Genomic DNA, 21,418 nt, shown 5'->3' with positions numbered 1-21,418 from the left:
CTTGTTTTGCACCTGGGCAATACGGCAGTTATTGCATATTTCATATGGCTTCACTAGACGGCCTGACGGGACGGCATACATTATGCCGCAATACTCCACGAATGTGCCGCTGCATGTGGAGGCATTTTATCGTTATCAGCCTTTGCCTTACGTATCAAGCAGACTCTCATGTTTCACTCACTTTGTTGGGAAATCGCATTCCTATCTTGGTTCACATTCACAATTTCCCCGGGGCAGCTTTGTTAATTTTCATCTGTAATGTATTCACTCCTCTTATATGAGCAATGAAATGTATTTTTATTTTCTTTCATAGGGAGGGAGTAGAAGTCCTCATGTCAGATCTCCAGGTTCCTACTGAAGAATTCTCCTATGGCCGTTCTAAAATCTTCATCCGGAATCCACGAACGGTAAAACCCACGGCACAAGCATAAAACACCACTGCAACAAATCTTTCTCTCTCTTTCTGTGTGTGTGTGTGTTTTGTGCTTGAATGTCAAAAGGTTCTTCTGGGCTGTTTTCACACAATGTTTGTAAAGTGGTGGAGTCCCCCCCCCCCCCCCCCCCCAACTTAATGTATTGCCTCCAACCAAACACATGCTTCCATTTAGTCGTCCCGTCTTACATGGGAAATGAGCTTCTTGAATCTGTGCTTGGCAGCTCTTTAACTGCTCAAGCATGCGCCATTTACTGCCTTTTTTTTTCTCTCGATCAAAATACTTGGAAATAGTGTCATTTCATTGGAATCACACCACCTGAACCCTCTGTTTTTTTTTTTTTTGGGGGGGGGGGATATCTCGAGTAAATGGGATAGAGAGTGACTTAATCAGCTCCAAATTAGACTTAATTTTGTGTCCAAGGTTGTTCTCATTGTGTTTAATATTTTTCACGTCAAATACTCCCTGACCAAAGCAAAGTGGGGGGGGAAAAAAATCAAATACAACCTGAGTGCTGTACCATAAGTGTCTGACTAAATGTTGGACATAGAATTTGTAGTGCTATCTTTTGGTGTATTTTATCCAGCAAATCCAGGAGAAAAATCAAGGTTTTGTTTCTGGCTTGTCTGCTGGAAAATGGTGTCACTAATGACACTGGGCATTCATATAAAACAACAAAACAACGTGATCCAGCGTTTTGCAAAGGATTCACTATGACACAAATTTTAGCTGTAAGTTATTTCATGTCCCAATTCATTTGCTCTTAATTTGAAGAGGAATATGCTCTCTTTCTGTCAAGTACCCCCTAACCAGGGCAAAGAATCGTAGAGGAAGTGGGGAAAAACGTAGAACTGGACTCTGTGCCATTTCTTTAAGATGCATTATACTTTGGAACTAAATTTGTCGCCGTATCTCTGGGCATATTTTATTCAGCAACCCCAGAAAATATTTCTGGTTCGTGTGCCAAATAATTGTATGACAAATTACAATGAGCATCCAAGGCACGCAAGTTACATTTTGCAAATTAATCATGATTACACAATTTAGAAAGACATCTGTGCGCTAATTAATTTGCTCTTAATTTGAAAAGACAATGTGCTCCTCTTGTCCTGTCATTAAAAATAATTGGATTTGCTGAAATAAAATCTCACATGACACCCATTTAAGAAACGCTTGTCTTGAGTATGGGGCAAAGACTAGGCAGGAAAATGTCTGCCGTTTGTTATTTGCTTTGTTTTGTCAATGTATAAAAAAGCAAACACAAGGATGTAAAACAATCTCCTGTCCAGAGTAATGGCTACCACCGTGATCGCAACACCCAGGATCATAGTATGCCTTCAAGAGACAATAAATGTATTTATATTGTAGCTGAAGATAAGGGAATAGGATTATTTTTTTTCTGCCCGTAGTCCAGGCAATAACGTGACATTTTGCTCCCTTCAGAAGGTGACGCTTGGACTTTGTTCTTGATATCACTGAATCAATATTTGCCCAGAGATAAACATTGCGTTGCGCATCACAAAGATGATAAAAGACATTGCACTTTGCGATCCGGAAGTCAACACCCTCAAGTTTCTTTTTAAAATGAAACGAACAGCATCGTTCTATATTCCCAGACTGAATTGTGATGCAATATTGTGAATTGATTTGTAGAGATTTGCACTGTATTTAATGAGTTTTGTTCGTGTGTGTGTTCTTCCTGGCAGCTCTTCTTCTTAGAAGAAAGGCGGCGGCAATGCCTGCAGAACCTGGCCACGCTCATTCAGAAAATCTACCGTGGCTGGAAGTGCCGCACTCATTTCTTGCTGCTGAAAAAGAGTCAGATTGTGGTGGCTGCGTGGTACCGGCGCTACGCGGTGAGAAACTATCATTTGGCCGAGTTGAAACCAATCAGTCAACTTTTGCCAACTGTCCCATTTTCACCTAACAGCAACAAAAGAAATACCAGAGGATCAAGAGCGCCACCACCGTTGTGCAGTCGTACGCTCGTGGATGGCAGGTGCGCGTCCAATTTTTTTTTACCATTGCGTCAGAATACGGTCTAATATTGCTCCCTATCAACTTTTGTTTTCTAGAATGAAATTTTAGAAAGTATTTGATCGTAACGGGAGGTATGAAAACATATGACGCGTTTATTCCAAACCTTTGGGTTGCTTAATTTCAACATCAAAAATGAGAATGTACCGTGCTTGAATAAAATGAATGCAAAATCAATTCAAGGGACTTGAGAAATAACACTAATCGCAAATGTCTTTTTTTGAATAAATGCAAAAGATAATCAGTCTGCTTTCATGACTTAATCACTTATTCATGACTTATTTTGGACCAGTGTCAGATCTGGACACCTCCGTATAAAGTATAAGAATATATACGGTAAAAATAGTAAGGTAACCCTGCAATAACTAAATGAAAAACCTTGTAGTAGAGGTTGATTTTTTTTTAAATAAATAAAATGGCCTTTTTTTAACTGGTCTGACTTAAAAGGAAGAAAAAATGCAAGAAATTAATTAGGTAAACCTGCAATTGAAAAAATTATGATTTGTAAAGGAAAAACTGTCACAATAAGCGAGGAATAATGAGGCAACATCAAAACATTTTCTTCCATATTTTCCTCAGGCTCGCAAACTGTTGAGAGAACTGAAACATCAGAAGAGGTGTGAGGAGGCCGTGACCACCATTGCAGCTTACTGGCATGGCACTCAGGTATTCTTTATTTTATTTAGTTTTTTTTTTGTTTTTTTTAAACATACTTTGTCCGTGCAAAAGGCCTTTTCCCTCTTCATCACCTCCTGAGAGACGGTCCATTCATTTGTGTCCACTATTGTGGACATTGTTTTTGGTCTCTAGCTTTTGACTTATGGGAGCTAGCCCGCTAAGTCCAAGTGTCCTCAGTCGAGGACATCTTGGTCTCTCCAGTGGGATGCAGTTCAATATGCTGAGACAAAATGGACACAACAGTGGACACAAATGAATAGGCTGGCTCTCACCGGGTCTGCATTCAGCACCGCTTCTTCTGAGAATCGCACAACTGCCCTTTTGCTTTGTCTTTCAATTTCTTTCCGTTTTTTTTTTTTTTCCCTTCTCTCAAATTCTCTTCTTTCCTACCTAACGGCCCCCACGCCCCTCCAGGCTCGAGTGGAGCTGCGCCGTCTAAAACAAGAAGTGCGGAATAAACACGCTGTGACAGTAATTTGGGCATACTGGCAGGGAACAAAGGTACTTCCACCCGGATGGACGTAGCTGTCTTGTAATCCCCCGTTCACCAAATCGTATGACATCAAGTGGTTGGTCTTATTAACGCTCGCTCGGTCCAGTTTCCCCCTGGACTTTAGTTTTTCATTTATTTCTGTGCTGAATTGTCAGATTACTATAAATGTTTTTCACAACCTCATGAGGGGGCATTTCAGATGCTCAATGGTTGTGTATATACTAGGAATGGGACGTGACCCAAATCCAACGAGTTGAGATGTCTCATGAGATTCCTGCACAAGTACAAGGCAACAAAATTTGGACTTAACGAGCTCGAACCGTCCGAGTAACATACAATACAGATTGCAAGAAAATTCATCTAGTGTGCAAATGTGACCGTAAACAGTTGAGGCGCTTGTTTTTCAGTTGCAATTTTGCGAGTTTAACAAGATTCAAGCAGATCGTGTTAGCTACGGTGGAAACCAGAATATCACTCATTTGCCTCAGCCTGGTGCGTTAAAAAGTGATTAGTAGCAATGGCAACCATCTCAGGATGTCAGCGTCAAAGCGTGGAGCCATTTTCATCTATTACCTGCCTTTCAAAAGTAATCCCATTGCTCTCCGGGGCACTCGAGCGCTGCTAGCTAGCAGCTTATGTTATGTTCGACCTTGTGCTAAACGCTGGCAACAGGTGGCATATAGTAAAATATCAGGCTCAAGTCTTTTATTTATTTATTTTTTTATTTTTTTAGTGCCCTGAATTAGTTATTGAACGCGATTTCAGAACTATGTAATTATACATCGTGAATCCCGACAGTTTGTGCAGTACAAAGTTCTAATCTCATGAGCTCTTGTCCCATCCCTAGTTTATACTGTTGTTTATAAAAAAAGAAATAAATCCTCTTTCTTGTATCGCTAGCTTATCAGCATTTACAGTACACTGTCAGTTCTCATAGGCATCTCGGTTGCTTTATGATCAGTATCATATTTCAAGGTCTCGTAAGCAGCTGATAAGATCAACTGACTTATCACGGATACTGTTTAAAAATATTTTTTATGCGGGTCTGTGGTGAGATGGCTTCAAGTTATTTTTTTTCATACGGTGCTAAAAGTCATAAAGTCAGTTGACAAACCAATTGACTTTTTACTGCAATTAACTTGCTCCACGACTACCGACGTTTCCTATCAGGCACGGAGGGAGTTGCGTCAGCTGAAGGAAGAGGCCAGGAATAAACGCGCCGTGTCGGTCATTTGGGCCGGCTGGCAGGGCACCAAGGTATTTGGGAAGCCCGTCAGGTTGACTTGTAGTGACTTTGTGACTGCCCGCCTCCATCGACACCCCCACCCCTCCACAGAAAGCAAAAAAAAAACCTTCATATCCATCACTCTAAGCCTGCTCTATGTGTTTTTCTTCAATCTAGACCTCATGTCACATGGAAAGTCTATACACCCTTGCTGAAATACGTTTTTGAAAAGGCACCACATACAGTATATTTCAATCTCATGTTTGTCTATTTTTTGTTTTCCGTACGGTGTTCCACAGTACCATTTGCTTGGAAATGGCTAGATGTGAGGGTGTCTAAAAATGCCTGGTAAAGCCTACTTGAACCTCTGAGGTTTATCAGGAAATGTGGATTTTGGCATCAGTTGTACAGGTTCTAAGTTCCATGAACTCAGTCACTGCAAGCATAGTTAGAACCGGGTTTTCACTTGGATTAGTTTCCCGTTAAAATGCGTATTTGACAACTATAATTAATTAATAATTAATAATCGGCAATGCCAATAAATTAGACAACGGTGAGAAGGTTTGGAAGTTTTGATTGATCACGTTCTCATCCCCAAAACCTGACATTTTCAGAAGGGGTGTGTAGACTTTTAACAGAGGTCATGTTGAGTGTTATCAGCATAAATCCCCTTCAGTCCACTAAGCTGTGCATGGCACGTGCTGCCTCGTCTGCATGACAACACCCCACGAGTAGTCAACGCATGCTTTCTGTCTGCATTGCTGTGCCGTCGTCGTTTTTTCCTCCACAGGAAAGATTTGGAGGCCTTCAGGTGACATTTTCTGCCAAGAGTTTTGGCATAATGTCAATATCCATTTCCTTTGCAGAAGCCACTTAAAAAAAAAAAAAGAGTGGTTTGACTGTCGGTGTTTGTCTCTGAAGGCTGGAGCAGTCAGCCACATGGGTTTTGTGTGTGTCGTGTGAGTGTGCGCGTGCAGTGTCTGATGCTGTGTTTGATGTCTGCTCACCTCAGGCAAAGTGATGTCGCCCTCTTCCTCTGCTCATCTTCTCTCGCTCCGTTTTTTTTTTTCTTCTTCTTTCCCTCCTTGTTATGTGTCCTGGCCCGTCCCTTGAACAGGCTCGCAGGGAGCTGAGGAGACTGAAGGAGGAGGCCCGGCGTAAGCACGCTGTCGCTGTGATTTGGGCCTGCTGGCAGGGATTAAAGGTACCGAGCAGCCCTAAGGCCGAGCTACCACCGAGCCTCCCAACTACTAACCAAACCCCCCCTCACCATTTCTCCTCGTGTCTCATTTTTTTGTCTGTATCCTAATACAGGAAGCCAGTCTCTACCTAGTGCAGCAATCACGCTTTATTCATATTGGTGTGGTCTCATACTGCATGCTAGATTAAATGGAATGTTTTACCGTATTTTTCGTATGATAAGACGCACCGGATTATAAGGCACACCTTGAATGAATGGCCTATTTTAAAACTGTTTCCTGTGCCGAATTATAAGTCGCATAGAATAGAAGCTACAGTGCCTAACGCAACACCAGCCACCGAAAATACGGTAAACTACAGTGGTACCTTGAGGTATGAGTGACGCAAGTCATCATGTCACCTTTCTTTGGTTTTGTTTTGTTTTTTCAGTCCATTCAACTCACTTCACAAATGCTGTGTTTTAAATACACGACAAAAAGTTTCGGCTTTTTTGCCTGCTAGCGCAATGTGAAATGCCATTGATGGGCTAGTGAATAGCATCCATGTGGTGCTTTGTTTTTTCCCTCTCCTTGTAATTCTCACCTCGATGTTTATACCTCGGTGCACATTCCTGTGCAATTCATGGTACCTTTTGGGACAAGTTGTCCTTCACCATTGACCCGTACCACCCAATACAGCCCCCCTTGAAACCGCGCAAAACTGCTTTCCTCCTCTTAACGGGTCACTTCACCCCGATCCAAAGAATAACATTTCCACTTTACCCTGGAGGTTTGTTGCTATGCAGAGTGCTTTTGCTTAATGTTTGAAAAATTGGTACCCTGCATTTTTTTTTTTAATTCCTGCATCTGTAAAAGATCACAGGGGAGATTTCCCACTCACAGGGTTGAGGCTGTCTTCTGTTGCTGTCTCTCATTCATTCAACTAACCCCATGTCAAGCGACATTTTTTTTTTATTTAACCTTTCTCTTCATCTAGGTGTGTACTCGGTGTGTATGTTTGTGTGTTTGTGTGACATTGTAGTGATTAGCTAAAAGTGGACATTGTTGCAGTGTTAATCTTTCATCATCCTAATTGTTCACCCCGCCCCTCACGATCCACTTTGCACCTGTTCACAACACACTTTCCACGATTAAGGTCAGCATGGAGGTTGTTTGCCATGAACGCCGTTAACCAAGGGGATTCCTTTTTTTTTTTTTTAATCTTATTGCAGCAGTTTAATTTCTCAGTTTCTTCCCATCCGTTTCACGTGAAAAGAAATAGAAGCAGCAGATGACGGTCTTGTTTTTGTTTGTGTTTTGGTTTGATAGGTCCGCAGGGAATACAGGAAGTTCTTCAGAGCAAATGCGGGGAAAAAGATTTACAACTTCACCATCCAGAGAATCGTAAGTAGGGCTTCCACGTCGATGAAACACGCAGCAAATACTGAATTATAAATAAAGAAATCACACTGCAGTCTCTTGCTTTCGTAGATGCAGAAATACTTCCTGGGTCTGAAGAAGACCTTGCCTTCCATGTCCCCCGTTGACAAGAACTGGCCTGCCCGGCCTTACCGCTTCCTCGATGCAGCTCACACAGAACTGCGCAGAATCTTCCACCTTTGGAGGGTCAGTCACAATTTCCATGCCAAGCACATTTCCTTGAAATTGTGCATTCATTTTGCGTGACATGCTCAACTTGCGTTGGTCCTTGTTTGTACAGTGTTAGGCGGTTTATCCTCAGCATTATGTTCCCCAAAAATATACTTGCAATAAGTCAAATCTGCAAAGTAATGTTTACTTTTATTTTTAATTTATAATGCGGCAACCGGAATGAGCAAAGGTTTTTATAGAAAATGAATGGATGGATGTTGTTGTTTTTTTGTTGATTGTATATTATTTTGCGGTATGTTTTTCTATATATTGTTTCATTAATTAAATAAACTTAATAACATTTCAATGTATTTTAGGTTATTAGAAATGCGTATGTTTTTTTTCATTAGGTTTTTTATGATTGCACGATACAGGTTTTTCCATTTACAGTATTTTTGTCAATTTGTGTTTGAATTTTAGTTTTTACATTTACTTTTTTAAGTATGTTTTGAAGCATTAATCCCCCAAATTCATGATAATTTTCTAGATGGCATTTAAATATGCCTTCCAAATTCACGTTTGTAGATTAAACCAAAAAGTGCATTATAAGACACAATCGTTTATTAGGAAAATAGAAATAAATAGCCATTCATCCATTTTAATGGGTTTACTTTATCTGCTATCACACATTAGATTTTTATTGATGAATCTATGAGGTTGGATTTAATAAATTACGAATGACTCGCACCACATTTCAATGTTAATCTGAACAATCTTCGTCCTGGTAGAAGCAGAAGAACATGGCATGCAAGAGGTTGATTGACTGGTCTAGATCCCATTAGCCTATCAAGACGCAGAAAAACATTCTCATTCACGTTGGTAAAAAAGATGGGTGAAAAAAAAAATCAGTGAAAGGTGAATAGCGTTATAGCAAGGGAACACAGCATATAAAAACAAATGAGTCCACATGAAGTTAGTGTTCAAAATGTGAATTTGTACTGTCACCCTCCCTGGTTTTGCGCTCAGTGCAAAAAATATAGGAACCAATTCACCGAGGAGAAGAAGGCTGTGTATGAAGAGAAGCTGGAGGCAAGTGAGCTCTTCAAGGATAAAAAGTCTCTCTATCCGAGCAGGTAGCCAAAATTCACTCGTGCGCCTTTTCCACTCGACGTTGCCGCACAACAAAGTCATCCGCCGCGTGTTTTTGTCTCAGCGTGAGCCAGCCCTTCAAAGGAGACTACCTTGAGATCAGCAAGAACCCCAAATATCAGAAGCTCAACAGCTGCGTGGAGGAAAAGGTTCTGCTGGCCGACGTGGTCAACAAGATTAACAGGGCCAACGGCAAAGTAAGAAAGATTCCGCAACAGCTGCCCGCTTGTTCGCTTTGAATTTGTGCCGCCGACAGTGGAAAATTTCAGCGGCTTGTAAAGCGTCGCAACATTTTAACGCTCGGCCTTCTTATGACTTTTTCCCCGGCGACGTTTCTCTTGTCGCGCTTTGCCGCGAGGCCCAAGCGTGGCTAAGTCGGATTTGGAAGCGGCGTAACGGTCGCGGTGTTGCCTTCAGGGTGCCACGCGCATCCTGCTGCTGACCAAGAAGAACGTGGTGCTGGCCGACCAGAAGACGGGCCAGGTGAAGGCCAGCGTGGCTCTGCCCGACCTCTCCAGCGTTTCGGTCAGCACGCAGAACGACGGCTTCTTTGCCCTCAAACTCAAAGAGGTGAGGGCTCGCCTACGCTTGTTAACTCTTTTAGTAAAGGCCTAACGCTTGAAAATAACATCAATAAGTACTGTATTTCTCAGAAGATAAGCTGCAACCTTCTTCTCGTGATTTGAACTGTCCTTCATTTTTAAACCAGCGCCGCCATGTGTTCTCATGGAACTTCAGCCAGTCTGTCAATCCATCACAATCTGGAAAATTCAGACATGTTCAAAACACTGTTATAATAAGAGCTTTTGGTGTTGCCGTAGCAACCGTCTGTCGTAACTTTTTGGCGCAGGGCTCGGCCTCGGCCGTCAAGGGAGACTTCTTACTCAGCAGCGAGCACTTGATCGAGACCATCACCAAACTCCACCACATCGGCTCCACCGCCTCCGACCAAGGCGAGCAGCTCAACGTCGACATCTCGGACGAGTGAGTCACCTCCCGTCTATTTACTCCATTTGATTGTTCGCAACAGGAGTTTTGGCGGAATCCTTGCAAACTCCCAAGTAATTTCCAATGTCCTTTTCACCAAGAACAACATGTGCACATAGCACTTGACATGGGCAAAAAAATAATAAAACCATCAAAATTATTTGCCGGAGGAGGAGTGTGTATTGCTGCATTCACCGTAATGTCCCAAAAGCTCCCACGGGCGCATGCGAAAAATGACTCATACTCTCTTTAAAGGGACAGTGTGTAAAATTTTGAATTGTTTTTCATTCCAAACAGGAGGCGCCGCATTTAGCATTTTCCGTAGCTATAACAAACATGGCCGCCTCCGGATAAGTGCCACCCCGCATGTAATATCATGTCATAATAACTAGACTTACAATTATATTTAAAACATACTTTGGGTCATTAAGAACACATTTTTGAAATGTTTTAATCATGTGTTTCTTTTTAGTAAAAACCGGTAGACTTACACAGTGTCCCTTTAAAGGGAGACCTTAAAAATTCTGAGAAAGGAATCCCCCCCCCACCTCCTAAATGTCTTTAGCATTTAGCTTACAATTATGATTGAATGTATTTGCAATTCATTTGAATGTACTAGCGAGTACATTCGAACGAGTTTGCCCGTCAGAAATGTTGACTACACATTGCTAGCTCTTTACTTCTGTATTAAGGGACCAAGAAATATGCTGTTTTATTCGGAAAATGTTTAATTAATGTTTGATATTTTATCCCCCCCCCAAAAAAAAAATCCCTATCTGTTGTAAAGTAAAAACAGTTTGAGAGAAGAGTGCAAGTCGTTTACTTTGTTCCCGGCAGGTTCCTGGTTCAGTTCAAGCAGGACAAAGTGTGCGTGAAGTTCATCCGGGGAGCCCCCAAGAACGGCAACGGCGCGTCCTGCAAGCGCAAAAACAACCGGCTGCTGGAGGTGTCGGTCCCCGCTTCGGCGTAGCCCCGAATCCCGAGCCAACCGGGACTCCATCCGGCGCCGTCGCACCGCACTTACCTTCGGCTATCTTTTTTTCCCCCCCTTCCCTTTACCGAAAGTCACCCAGGCGCCCCTGCAAGCGTCGGGCATTTTGCCGGCAACGAAATCCCTTAATCGGCTTGCGTGCCGCACAAATTTGCGTCGACGGCTGGAGGAAGACGCGTAAATAATTGGTCATTATTTTGCCGCCAGTGGTGGTAGATAACGAGGTCCCGGCCCCGACTGGCCTCGACTCGTCCGCTTCAAATGACGTCGGGGAGCTGTCGGCTCCGCAACTTCAAGTGCCGCACTTGAGCTTTATATTCCCGCTATGGTTGAACCAAAAACAACAACAAAAAAGGATTTGTAAGATGTATTTTTTCCAGGATAGCTTTCCTAAAAAGAAAAAAAAAAAAAAAGAAGAACAGTGGGCTGGTGACTTGTGAGATTTTTTTTTGTTTTGTTTTGTTTTTATTTAATACATTGGTAGAAGCAGAACCAATAACTAAAAAAAAAAAAAAAAAAAAAATTGTAAACTGTACTTTTTGGGGGGGATAGCTTTCCTAAAAAGAAAAAAAGCACAGTGAGATTATTGTAGCTTTTTTTGTTTTGTTTTGTTTTATTTACTTTGGTAAAAGCAAAACCGACAACAAAAAAGGATAAAAAAAAAAAATAAGTCGGCTGGTGTTTTTTTTTTTTTTCCTTAATACACTTTTGGCAGAACCAAAAAACAACAACAAAAAGGATCGTAAACTCTTCATTTTGGGACTGTTTTCCTAAAAAGAAAAAACAAAGCACAGTGGGCTAGTGAATTGTGATTTCTTTGTTGTTTTGTGTTAACTTTGCTAGAAACAAAAACAACAAAAAAAGAGGATAAAAAAAAGCACACGGGCTGATAAATTGTGAGTTGTTTTTGCTTTTATATATATATATATATATATATATATATATATATATATATATATATACACACACACATTCATTGGCGGAACCAAAGCTATATTTTTTTCCAGTTATTTTCCTTAAAACAAAAAGCCCAGTGAGCGGGTGAATTTTGAGATTTTTTTTTTTTTTATGCTTTGTGAGATCCGATGCAAAAATTGTAAGATGGAATTTCTTCCCAGGGCAATTCTAAAAAGAAAAGCACAGTGAGCTAGTGAATAGTGATCTCTTTATTTTATTATTATTATTTTTTTTAATCCATAATGGTGACGTGCCAATGACTTGTCATGTGTTGGTGGACACGCATTCAAATGCAGAGCTGGGCCCCTTTTACTTATTACAATTATATTGCCAAAAAAAATTTGGAGATGGGGACCGTATCCGCATGTGGATGCCGCACACGTGATCAACCCCCCCCCCCCCCCCCCCCCTTCCTTTATCCCCCTATAGCCAGTGTGATCCATGTCAAGCTTTATTTAATCCACAACAACACAAAAACAATCAGAAATTAGCGACAAACACAAGATGGTACCTCAACGCTCCGAGCTGGCTTGATTCCACTTCCGAGCTTTTCTGTTTCTCCTGTGCAATATTTTTTTTTTCCTTTTCTTTTTTTTTTTTCAGCTAAGCAGTAGTGCACGGCTTGAAGCCGCGCGGCCTTTGCATGGACTCTTCGGTTTAAAAAAAAAAAAGTTTGTGAAATCTCATCTTTTCCAGCAGTAGCTTGAGCAGGTTTTTTTTCTGAACCAAATAATAACCAAACGCTAAGCGCGCACATGCTAACGTGTTTGATGAATTGATCAGGTTGAATTTTGATCAGGTTTCTTTATTCCATCTCCATTTGACGTGATGATTAAAATTTCCCGGTGGTTAGGTGGAGTCGTGTTTAAAGTACCTTGCTTTGTCGTGTGTACTTTTGAATGTCACCTATGATGCTGAGACTACTGCTTTTTTTTTGTTTTGTGGCGTGCAGCTTCAACGCACCTTTTTCGCTTAGCTCGCATTTTCTTCCCTGGTGTCTTGTGGCTACAGCTGCTTTTGTGCCTAACAACGAAGAAAAAAAAAAAGAACTCATTTCCTGAGACAGAACACAGAATTGTTCCGATGTAACATATACAAGCAATCTTTTTTAAAAATTAAATAAAGATCAGTAATACATGAAGGTTAGCATGGGGATGTTGTTTTCTTCCTGAGCGGTTATTTATAACGCTGCAGTTTGGGTTATTTTCTCACTGCACATAAGGGACCGTAAATTATAAATGAATGATGGATGACCTTTATGGCTTATTTGGCAGCATTCGCTCCTGGCAGAATTATTTTTGAAGAAAAATCTTTCTCTTAGGATTAATAAGTTCTTTGTCCTAAAAAAACTTCATTTGGAATGGTTGTTACCAATTTTTGCGGTAAAACAATTGAGAAGTCACTATTACTGATACTAGGTGCTGATACCACTAGTACGTTTGATAACACCCCCCCACAAACACACATATCACTTTTGAAGACAAAAAGCTGTCTTTATAATGTAGCAAATTTATTTAGAAACTAAAAAGAGATTCGAGATGCAAGTTTTATTGTCATATGCATAGTAATACCATACCATGAAATTCTTATTCTATTCACTTCCCCGAGCAGACTGCATTCCATAATCGAGCAAATAATAAAGTAGGCAATAAAACAAACAAAAACAAAAATAGTATATGGTGGAGTGGAAGAAACTATGCTGTACATATGAGGATGATAGTGCAAAACATTATGTATTTAGCAGCTTTCCTGCAACTTGAAATAAGTGTCATCAGTACTCTCCTGTCCCTATACTTTTCAAAGAAGTCTTTGTATTTTTTTTCAAATAGTAGATATATCTCAATAGTTATTGCTTATTGTTTTAAAAACTCTAAAAAAAATCTAAAAATGATTTTAAATTCATGTAAAAACCTTCAGAATAAAGTCCCCCTAGTTTATTTTTTATTTATTTTATTTTATTTATTTACTTATTTTTTTACATTGAAAATGGGTGGATGCCATGCATTCTTATAGTAAGCATTTTCACATAGTGCAACAAAGCACTTTGCGGGCATGTAATTTTATTTATTAAACATAATACATTGATCATTTTAAAGTAAAATAAGTAAAGTGTGCATTTTATCCGCAGTGCAGTATTTTTTTGTCTAATCTTGTGAGGTCTTTCGTTTAGTTTTTTTTTTTTTAAGTCTCCTTTTCCAGATTGGGAGACTTCATTGTCTCATATGCGCAAACATATCGAACATGCAGTCGAAAACTCAAACACGCCCGATTGTAACTTCTTGCATTCCTGACAGTCCGTCTCAAAGACCAACAACTCCTTCTCCCGATTAACAAGATCCGGGACCTTGCAGTCCGGCGGTCGTCCAGATGTTTTCCATCACATGTGGGACGACTTGTCCCGGGTTACATTCCGTGGCTCGGGCAGCCCTGACTGCAACGGGTCTCCGGGGAGCGGCCCTTTAGATTGAGCTTGCGTTTGAGTAAAAATAGAACGGCGACCATTTTGGTCCGCGTCAACAACTGGTTCCCACCATCCGGCGGGCTGGGAAAGGAAGGGGGGGAGACCCCCACCCCAGGCCTGGTGAGAGCTCGCTCGGATGGTACCGCTACGATCCAGTACACGGGGGAAACGGGTTGGTGTCTGATCCTCAGAAGAGGTCATTGTTTAACAAAAATTTAGGAATCCGTGAATGGAGGCTGATTTACTTGTAGTGGTCTTTGGCGACGCCGTGTGGAAATAAATTGTCACTACAGTTAGAAAAATGACTAAAATCTCGAGCTAGCCTATGCCACAAAAGCCTGTATTGCAGTAAAGATGCTGGCAAAACGTCAAATAAATGAATCACTTTTATTCTTGCGTAACCGCTCATTCGTTGATTATGAGATGTTTCGAACTAACCTATATTCGTCATAAATCTGACTACAACTGGAATTGTTGAATAGCACAATTGGATTGACACGTTTTCAAATCCTTTTAAAGGAGCTAACCACCCATTATTTAGCAATTAGCGGGTAATCGAAAGCTTATTTGGCTATAGTTCGTTTGACTAAAATATTTATGTACAATACTACTTTTAAAATACCTCTTGGTTGTCAGCAAGTGGAAATAGATGTTTTTGAAGCTATTTGTGTATAAAAACAATATTTTTGTCATCATTATAGGCAAAATATTAACTTTTTTGTTGCGGAAAACAGAAAATGAGTGGATTACTTTGAAAGCATCCGTACATGCCTGTTTTGTTTGGAACGAGTTACAGACTGCTATTTAAAATTAAAAATGACTAATAAACCATGATGATGATTTACATCTTCCCGAAGGTTTTGAGGTTCTTCATAATTTTAATACTATTTTTTTCATTCACAATCTCATGCTGGCATGGAAATGATCACAGGCATATCTTCTTTATCTTCTGAGAAGAGCAATTAATATTGTGCAGTTGTGACGATCTACATGTTAGTCTCTAAGTATATCATTCTTTGGGTTTAGTTGGATGGTACACTCATTCTCAAGGTAGGGTCAACGCTACTTTGTGGTGGCATTGTGAGGCTGTCTGGCGTGGGGGAGGGGGCACGAGGCTCCAAGGACTTGATTAATGAGGGCAACTGGGAGGTGGAGAGTTTGTGTCGCCGACACTCAGTGGCTTCACCAATTTGTAGCCATTATCGCATCAATATAGGCCAGAAGAGAGGAAGGAGGGGAGTCAGGGGTTAAAAATGAAAAATGACCCCTCTTGCCGCACCATCTGTGCATTGCTGAACATGCTTCAACCAAGAAACTTGGATTTGTTTGGTCTGGGAAGGAAAGCGGGGTCATTGGAACGTTTTTTTTCTACCTTTCATCTGCAATTAACTGAAAAGCTGTTTACTTTTTTTTTAACTGTATGTGCCTCCAAGATGCCACAAGATGACGCCAAAGAAAAGTATGAACAGTCAAACTTGCCCGTTAGCATGAAACCTTTAAATTTCTGCTAGAAAGCACAAGTCACAAAGAACATCTGAACTCTGTTCATTAGTCTTTTCCTGTTGTGATTTTTTTGCAATAGTATGTGTTCAAAACCTTAAAGTTGCATTAGTGGGGATGGAGTCTTTTTTTTTCTTCCAATTTCGCAATTTGGACCTCAAAGGATCGTTAGATTGCGCATTTGTGGAACCACTGATCTTACCACCTTTGCATGATACAGCATGTGACTCGTAAACATGAGAGAGGCATTTGTCGAATGGAGAAAGCTCACAACCGCTCTTGATTCGGAAAAAGGCCACATTTGCTTTTATTCAAAAGATAAAAGAAGCAAATCAAGCAACAAATCAAATACATCCGCTACACAAATGATATTAGGCCATCAAAGTACGAGTATTCCCACAAAGTTGCAGTTACCTATACAACCGGAAGATGTCGTTGTATAGCAATAACGCCTTTCACGCTCCATTTTAGGCCTCCTCAAGGAAGCAAAAATAAATAGGAATAAATAGTTATGTTTAGCTGGAATTTGGGTAGCTTTGAAAAAGTAGAGGAAATTTTGAAGAGTATGACATAGCCAGCGTGCAAAACCTTAAGTCTTCTGCTGGGAAGTCTTATAAAAGAGGTCAGGAAAAGCCTACTAGGGTAACAATTATACGTTTTGTAAAGATGTGCACTAATGTCATTAGTGACAAAATTTTCTCGGAAACGATTCAGGAATAAAACGGGTGATGTTACGCAATTTTTTGATGAAATAAGTCTGGAAATACCCCTGCAAATGTAATTCCAAAATTGAATAATTCAGACATGGATGGCACAGAACTTTGTTAGTTTACAGTTGTAGTTTATTTACATCCGAAAATGCTTTGCACTTCTGAGATGGGTACACAAATGGGGGGAAAAAAAGACGTTTGGAACCACTGTTCTAGAGCAGATTAAGCGTTTTGGGTGCTACAATGCTTCAAATGAGATTTGGGGAATGGAGCTTTGGTCAAGCTGGAAGGAATTATGAAGAGTTTGAAATTTGTAACGATAACATAAACTCAAACTCCAAAAAAAGCCTACCAGAAGATCATTTGGAATTCATAGGAGGCACTCTAAATGGTGTTTTAGTGTCATAAGAGACCTAGGTCAAAATTGTTTGAACTGAAATATCTGACATTTGAAGCGCTGTGTGGACTTTTTCAAATCCCTGTATACCTGCCGTTTACAAATGACTATATACTGTATACATTATTACAAGCATGTCCTTTCAGCAGTCCCCATCTGGTATGTGCACCTGCATAGCTTGTGTGTGTGTGTGTGATCGCAAGCAGCTGTGAAGCCAACAGGGATAAGCAAATAGCTTCTCACACATCATTAGAAGCTTATCTCCAAACATTAGGCCTTGCAAACCCAGCGTGTGTGAACATCGAGAACTTAGCGAAAAAGTGTAATCCCCCTTGACAGATGAGAGATAAGAGGTGGCGCGGAGCAAGACTGAGCGTTCCGGGCTAATCATTAGTCATCACGGAGTTCAACTTTGCAAATCGGCTCCCGCTTTTCGGTGCGCCTGAATTGTGGGACAGACAGACGGGCGAAAGAGAAACAGAAGGCCCGGACTGCGAGAAGGTGTCGTTTAAGGGTTGCGGGGCTCAATTAGGGGGATTGAAATCCCGCCGCCTGCCACCTCCCTCCAGTGTTGGGACAACATATATCAGAAGGGGGGCGGCCCCTTCCTCTAAAGCTGTCTACTCTTCCTCTGTCACAACGAGCGGATACCCCCCAAATTAACCCCAACAAGGGAGCAATCCAACACACGCTTTTGTCTAAGTGTGTGCATCCAATTTCATCCTCATTTTACTTAACCAAATGACCTTCAATTTAATTCTGGCATCAAGCCATGATTAATATCTCTTGACTGTTTATTTTCTGTGTTTAGAAAGCCTTTTTCTTGGCCAGAACAAACACAATCAATATGGAGGGAGTTATGAACAGTCTGAAATATGGAGTTAATGTGTTTTGGTTTAAAAAAATGTGCACAAGGCATTTTTACTGTCCCGGAATCAAACAAACGGTTTCTCCAGATGTAAACAACACAAAGTTGTTCGTATGAACAGGCCGGCGTAGGTTTGCGAGAGCAATCGAATGATTTTTCAGAGGTATTTCTATAGACATAAATGACTCAACAAAGTGTTGTGTTAATAAAAATAATAATAATTAAAAAAAACTGCCTGATAAGTTGCACTTGACTTCATCCAAGCTCCAAGTGGGTTTAGGGATGCACGTTATTCTAACGTTAGTTTTGAGAGACAGAAAATACTATAAGAAAAACAGGGGCCCGAGGATTGAACCCTGTGGAGCCCCTTAAATCTCTCAATTCTTCACCTCATCTCTGTGACTTCTTTGTCTATGTGTGTTTTTCAATCAGGAAGTGATTTTAACTGGTGAATATCTGTTTATAAGCATTGTTCTTTTCACTCTACTCAAAATGAAGACTCAAAGTGGTGATCAACCATCTTTTCTTAGTATAAGGCTCTTAGCTTTCCTACCAAGTGTGAATCGGTGCATTGGTTATACAGAGGAAAAGACTTTGCAAGCGTGCCCTACAATCTGCATAATTGGCGCCTGTAAATCACAATCACGTTGACCTAAACCTACACACATCTCTAATGTGACCTTTAACCTTTATGTTGTCCTGCTCCTCACTTGAACGGCACATGTCGTTCTGCTTGGACTCGCGAGGTGCTGGAGGACCATAAAGAGATGGAGATATACAATATTGAGATGAGAGGCGCTCTGCTTATGTACGTACATCAAAGAGTTATGGTTCCAGCATACACAAAGCCAATAAGCATGAATTGGTGGGAGTGTCGGTGCGCCGTGATGCTAATTGGAATGCTTCCACTGTGTCAGGATGGAGAGAAAGATGAAGACGAGATGTAAAATAGCAGGAGGGCTACACAGAAGGATTGACTGTATAACGAGCTCGAGTTTTCAGGTTAACATGGAAAAAAAAGACGATGGTGTTTGGATATTCATTTATTTATTTATTAACTTTTCCGCTAGCTTTTTTTTTTTTTTTGTTGCTATGACACCCCAAGTCAGATAGATAATGCCTTCAATATGTATTGTAGATGATTATTGATCAAAAAGGTGAAATCTAACAAAAAAAAAACAGAAAAACACTTGAAATACTGTTGTAAAGTGAAATATAACAAAACGCTGTGCCCCATTTGTCTTTTATATGATAAACCGTAGGTTAAGGGAGCATGATAATCGCTACGTTATATGGTAATCGCTAACTTGCTGCTAATCCGCAGTTTTGTTAATTACTAAAGATATGAAAGCATATTTCTAGCATCTCCTCTGATACAATTTTACAATTAAAAATCCCATGAATTCATATACTGACTAAATATCACTCGGAATATGTACAGTACGAATGGATGTGGTTTGCATGTAATTTTTAGATTTAGCGAGAAAGTTAAGTTGGTGTCACCGGTGAGAGTCACTTGTGCTGTCAAATGTGATTAAAAAAAAAAAAACAAAAAAAAACGATAACATCTTAGTCTTAGAGTATCGGCGCGAGTAATTTTGAAATGATTCATCCTGTCGATTTTATTCCACAAATCCCGACATTTCAACTGGGGTGTGTAGACTTTTCAGAAGCACAGTACCAGTTGGATGATGGATGAACATGTGAAGTAATTATGGGATGCCGGCCACATCGGTGTGGGTGTTCCAGAGAGCAACAGATGCTGAACTATTCTCCACTGGCTCATTTTTGTGTGATAAGCAGGCCTACGTGTGTCCAAGTCCTCCCCTCATTCACGCGGACCCGTTTAGGACTAATTAGCTCCGTGACCCCACCCCCTTCCTCCTTCTGCACTCTTCTCCTCGTACCCGCGGGTCTTATCTCATTGTGCTGCCGTCTCATTGTTTACCGCGCTAAGTAATAATCATCCAAGCTCAGCTCCTCAGCCTGCGCTCCTCCTCTGCTCCTCCTTCCTTGTTCCCCTCATTATGTCCCGGCCTCCGCCGTGACAAACGTCATTAATCAACTCCTTCCAAACCACCGTGAACCTTGCAACCCGTAACACCCACTCCATGCTTTTACTCGTACAGGAAATGTTCTATTCCCCAGCGGAGCAATCGGAGCAAAATCGGAGCGGGACAATAGATGTAGGTAACAATGGCGATTTCAAAAAAAAAAAAGACTAGAAATTCCAAAATGTAGACAGCAGGAGGACAACTGGCTGTTTAGTCTCGTCTTTGAATAACTCGAGGGGGCTTTTGCTGTGAAGCTGGATCAAATCTTCATGGTTTACTTGTATAAACAATCTTTTTTCCCAGTGACATGACGGTCGTCTCTTCCAGTCACCCCCAAAATTATTGAATAATCACTAATAGAGCATGGGTTCGTTTCACAAAAATGACCAAATCGCAGAAAAAAAAGATGTCATGCAGATCAGGGACTGCCACTGATATTTTCTTTAATATTTCCCACATTACACACTTTGAGGCACATTAGTAGTTGGGAATCATCAAACGTGTCAAATTTGACGCTAACTGGACATGCGAAGGGCAGATTGTTGTCTAACGTTCCCGTGCGCTAAACGGGGACAGCCGTGACCTCGTCACCTCTCAACTATGATGGGTTGGCAGACGTCGCCCACTGCGTTAACCTCTTTCAATTTGGGTATGAATGGAAGCAAAGTCAATGGTGAGTACGGAAAGGAGGGGTTTGAGAGGTTGACCAAGTGACACAGTTTGTGTCCCTTTTCTTTGAAGAATGTCAATTTTTTTAAGAGTTTTTAATCTCAGCCAACAAAATGGCTTCAGTGTTAACACAATCGCCTCGGAAGTGTGCTAGGAAATGTAAGGAAAAGCCTACAAAAAAAAAATGTTTCGGCCTGTACCTGTTAGTATGGCAGCGTACTAGGGTCACCTAGCAAAAAAAGAAATAAATGAGATGAGATGAGATTTAAAGTCATCATGACAAGATTTCAAGTCGTTGTGACAAGATTTACCATCATTGTGGTGAAATTCAAAGTCAGCATGATGAAATGTAAGGTCATCATGGCGAGATTTAAAGTTGTCATGGTGAGATTTAAAGCCATCATGATGAGATTTTGTCTCATGAAGTTCTAATGACATGATTTAAACTTGTCATAAGATTGAATGTCATTATGATGAGTTAGTCATGATGAGATTGTCATGATGAAATTTGAAGTCATCATAAAGACTTTCAATTTTGCTATGATGACATCTAGCCTCATCGTGATGACTTTGATTCTCATCTTGGAGACTAATGATGGTCATGATGATTAGTCTCATCATGACCAGATTTAATCGTCATGATGACATTGAGTCAACATTTTGAGATTTAGTCTTCATGATGTAAGTCATGAAAAGGTTTAAGTCTTTATTAAATTTCATAAAAGTCATTATTACTTTTAATGGTGAGATTTTGTTGTCATGACAAGATTTAGAGTTCACATGACAAAATTAAAAGTCATGTTGATCTTTAAAGGCGCCATGATGAAAATTACCGCTAGTCATCTTAAAATTTAAAATCATCATGATGAGATTAAAAGTCATCATGACAAATTTAAAGTAATTACTACAAAGTTTAGTCACAATGAGATTTAACAATATCATGACAAGATTTAAGGTCTTGATGGTGACATTTGAAATCATCACGGTGAGATTCAAAATCATCATGATGAGATTTAAAGTCTTTATGATGAGATTTAAAG

The 21,418-nt window shown here is 40.5% G+C and overlaps 1 protein-coding gene across 4 annotated transcripts in view; it reads left to right on the top strand.

The window, feature by feature from the left end:
* The window catches only part of myo1b (myosin IB), a 48,496-nt gene extending 35,631 nt beyond the window's left edge, over positions 1–12,865 (top strand). Inside the window, exons 19-32 of one of the 4 annotated variants that reach the window (XM_088415043.1) lie at positions 314–407; positions 2,141–2,290; positions 2,365–2,433; positions 3,051–3,137; positions 3,564–3,650; positions 4,813–4,899; positions 5,985–6,071; positions 7,375–7,449; positions 7,537–7,671; positions 8,662–8,768; positions 8,849–8,981; positions 9,202–9,354; positions 9,635–9,768; positions 10,609–12,865. In XM_088415043.1, coding sequence (XP_088271169.1) covers positions 314–407; positions 2,141–2,290; positions 2,365–2,433; positions 3,051–3,137; positions 3,564–3,650; positions 4,813–4,899; positions 5,985–6,071; positions 7,375–7,449; positions 7,537–7,671; positions 8,662–8,768; positions 8,849–8,981; positions 9,202–9,354; positions 9,635–9,768; positions 10,609–10,741 — 1,531 coding nt within the window. In that variant the 3' untranslated portion in view covers positions 10,742–12,865. The remainder of the gene's footprint in view (positions 1–313; positions 408–2,140; positions 2,291–2,364; positions 2,434–3,050; positions 3,138–3,563; positions 3,651–4,812; positions 4,900–5,984; positions 6,072–7,374; positions 7,450–7,536; positions 7,672–8,661; positions 8,769–8,848; positions 8,982–9,201; positions 9,355–9,634; positions 9,769–10,608) is intronic. The other 3 variants (XM_088415044.1, XM_088415045.1, XM_088415046.1) reach the window with 3 other exon arrangements.
* The last annotated feature ends 8,553 nt before the right edge of the window (positions 12,866–21,418 follow it).

The sequence above is a fragment of the Hippichthys cyanospilos genome, chromosome 5 (assembly GCF_059441005.1).
Source record: "Hippichthys cyanospilos isolate Australia breed blue-spotted pipefish chromosome 5, RoL_Hcya_1.0, whole genome shotgun sequence".
Classification (NCBI taxonomy): Eukaryota; Metazoa; Chordata; class Actinopteri; order Syngnathiformes; family Syngnathidae; genus Hippichthys; species Hippichthys cyanospilos.
Note: the sequence above shows the minus strand (reverse complement) of the source record. Positions and strands in the feature narration are given on the sequence as shown.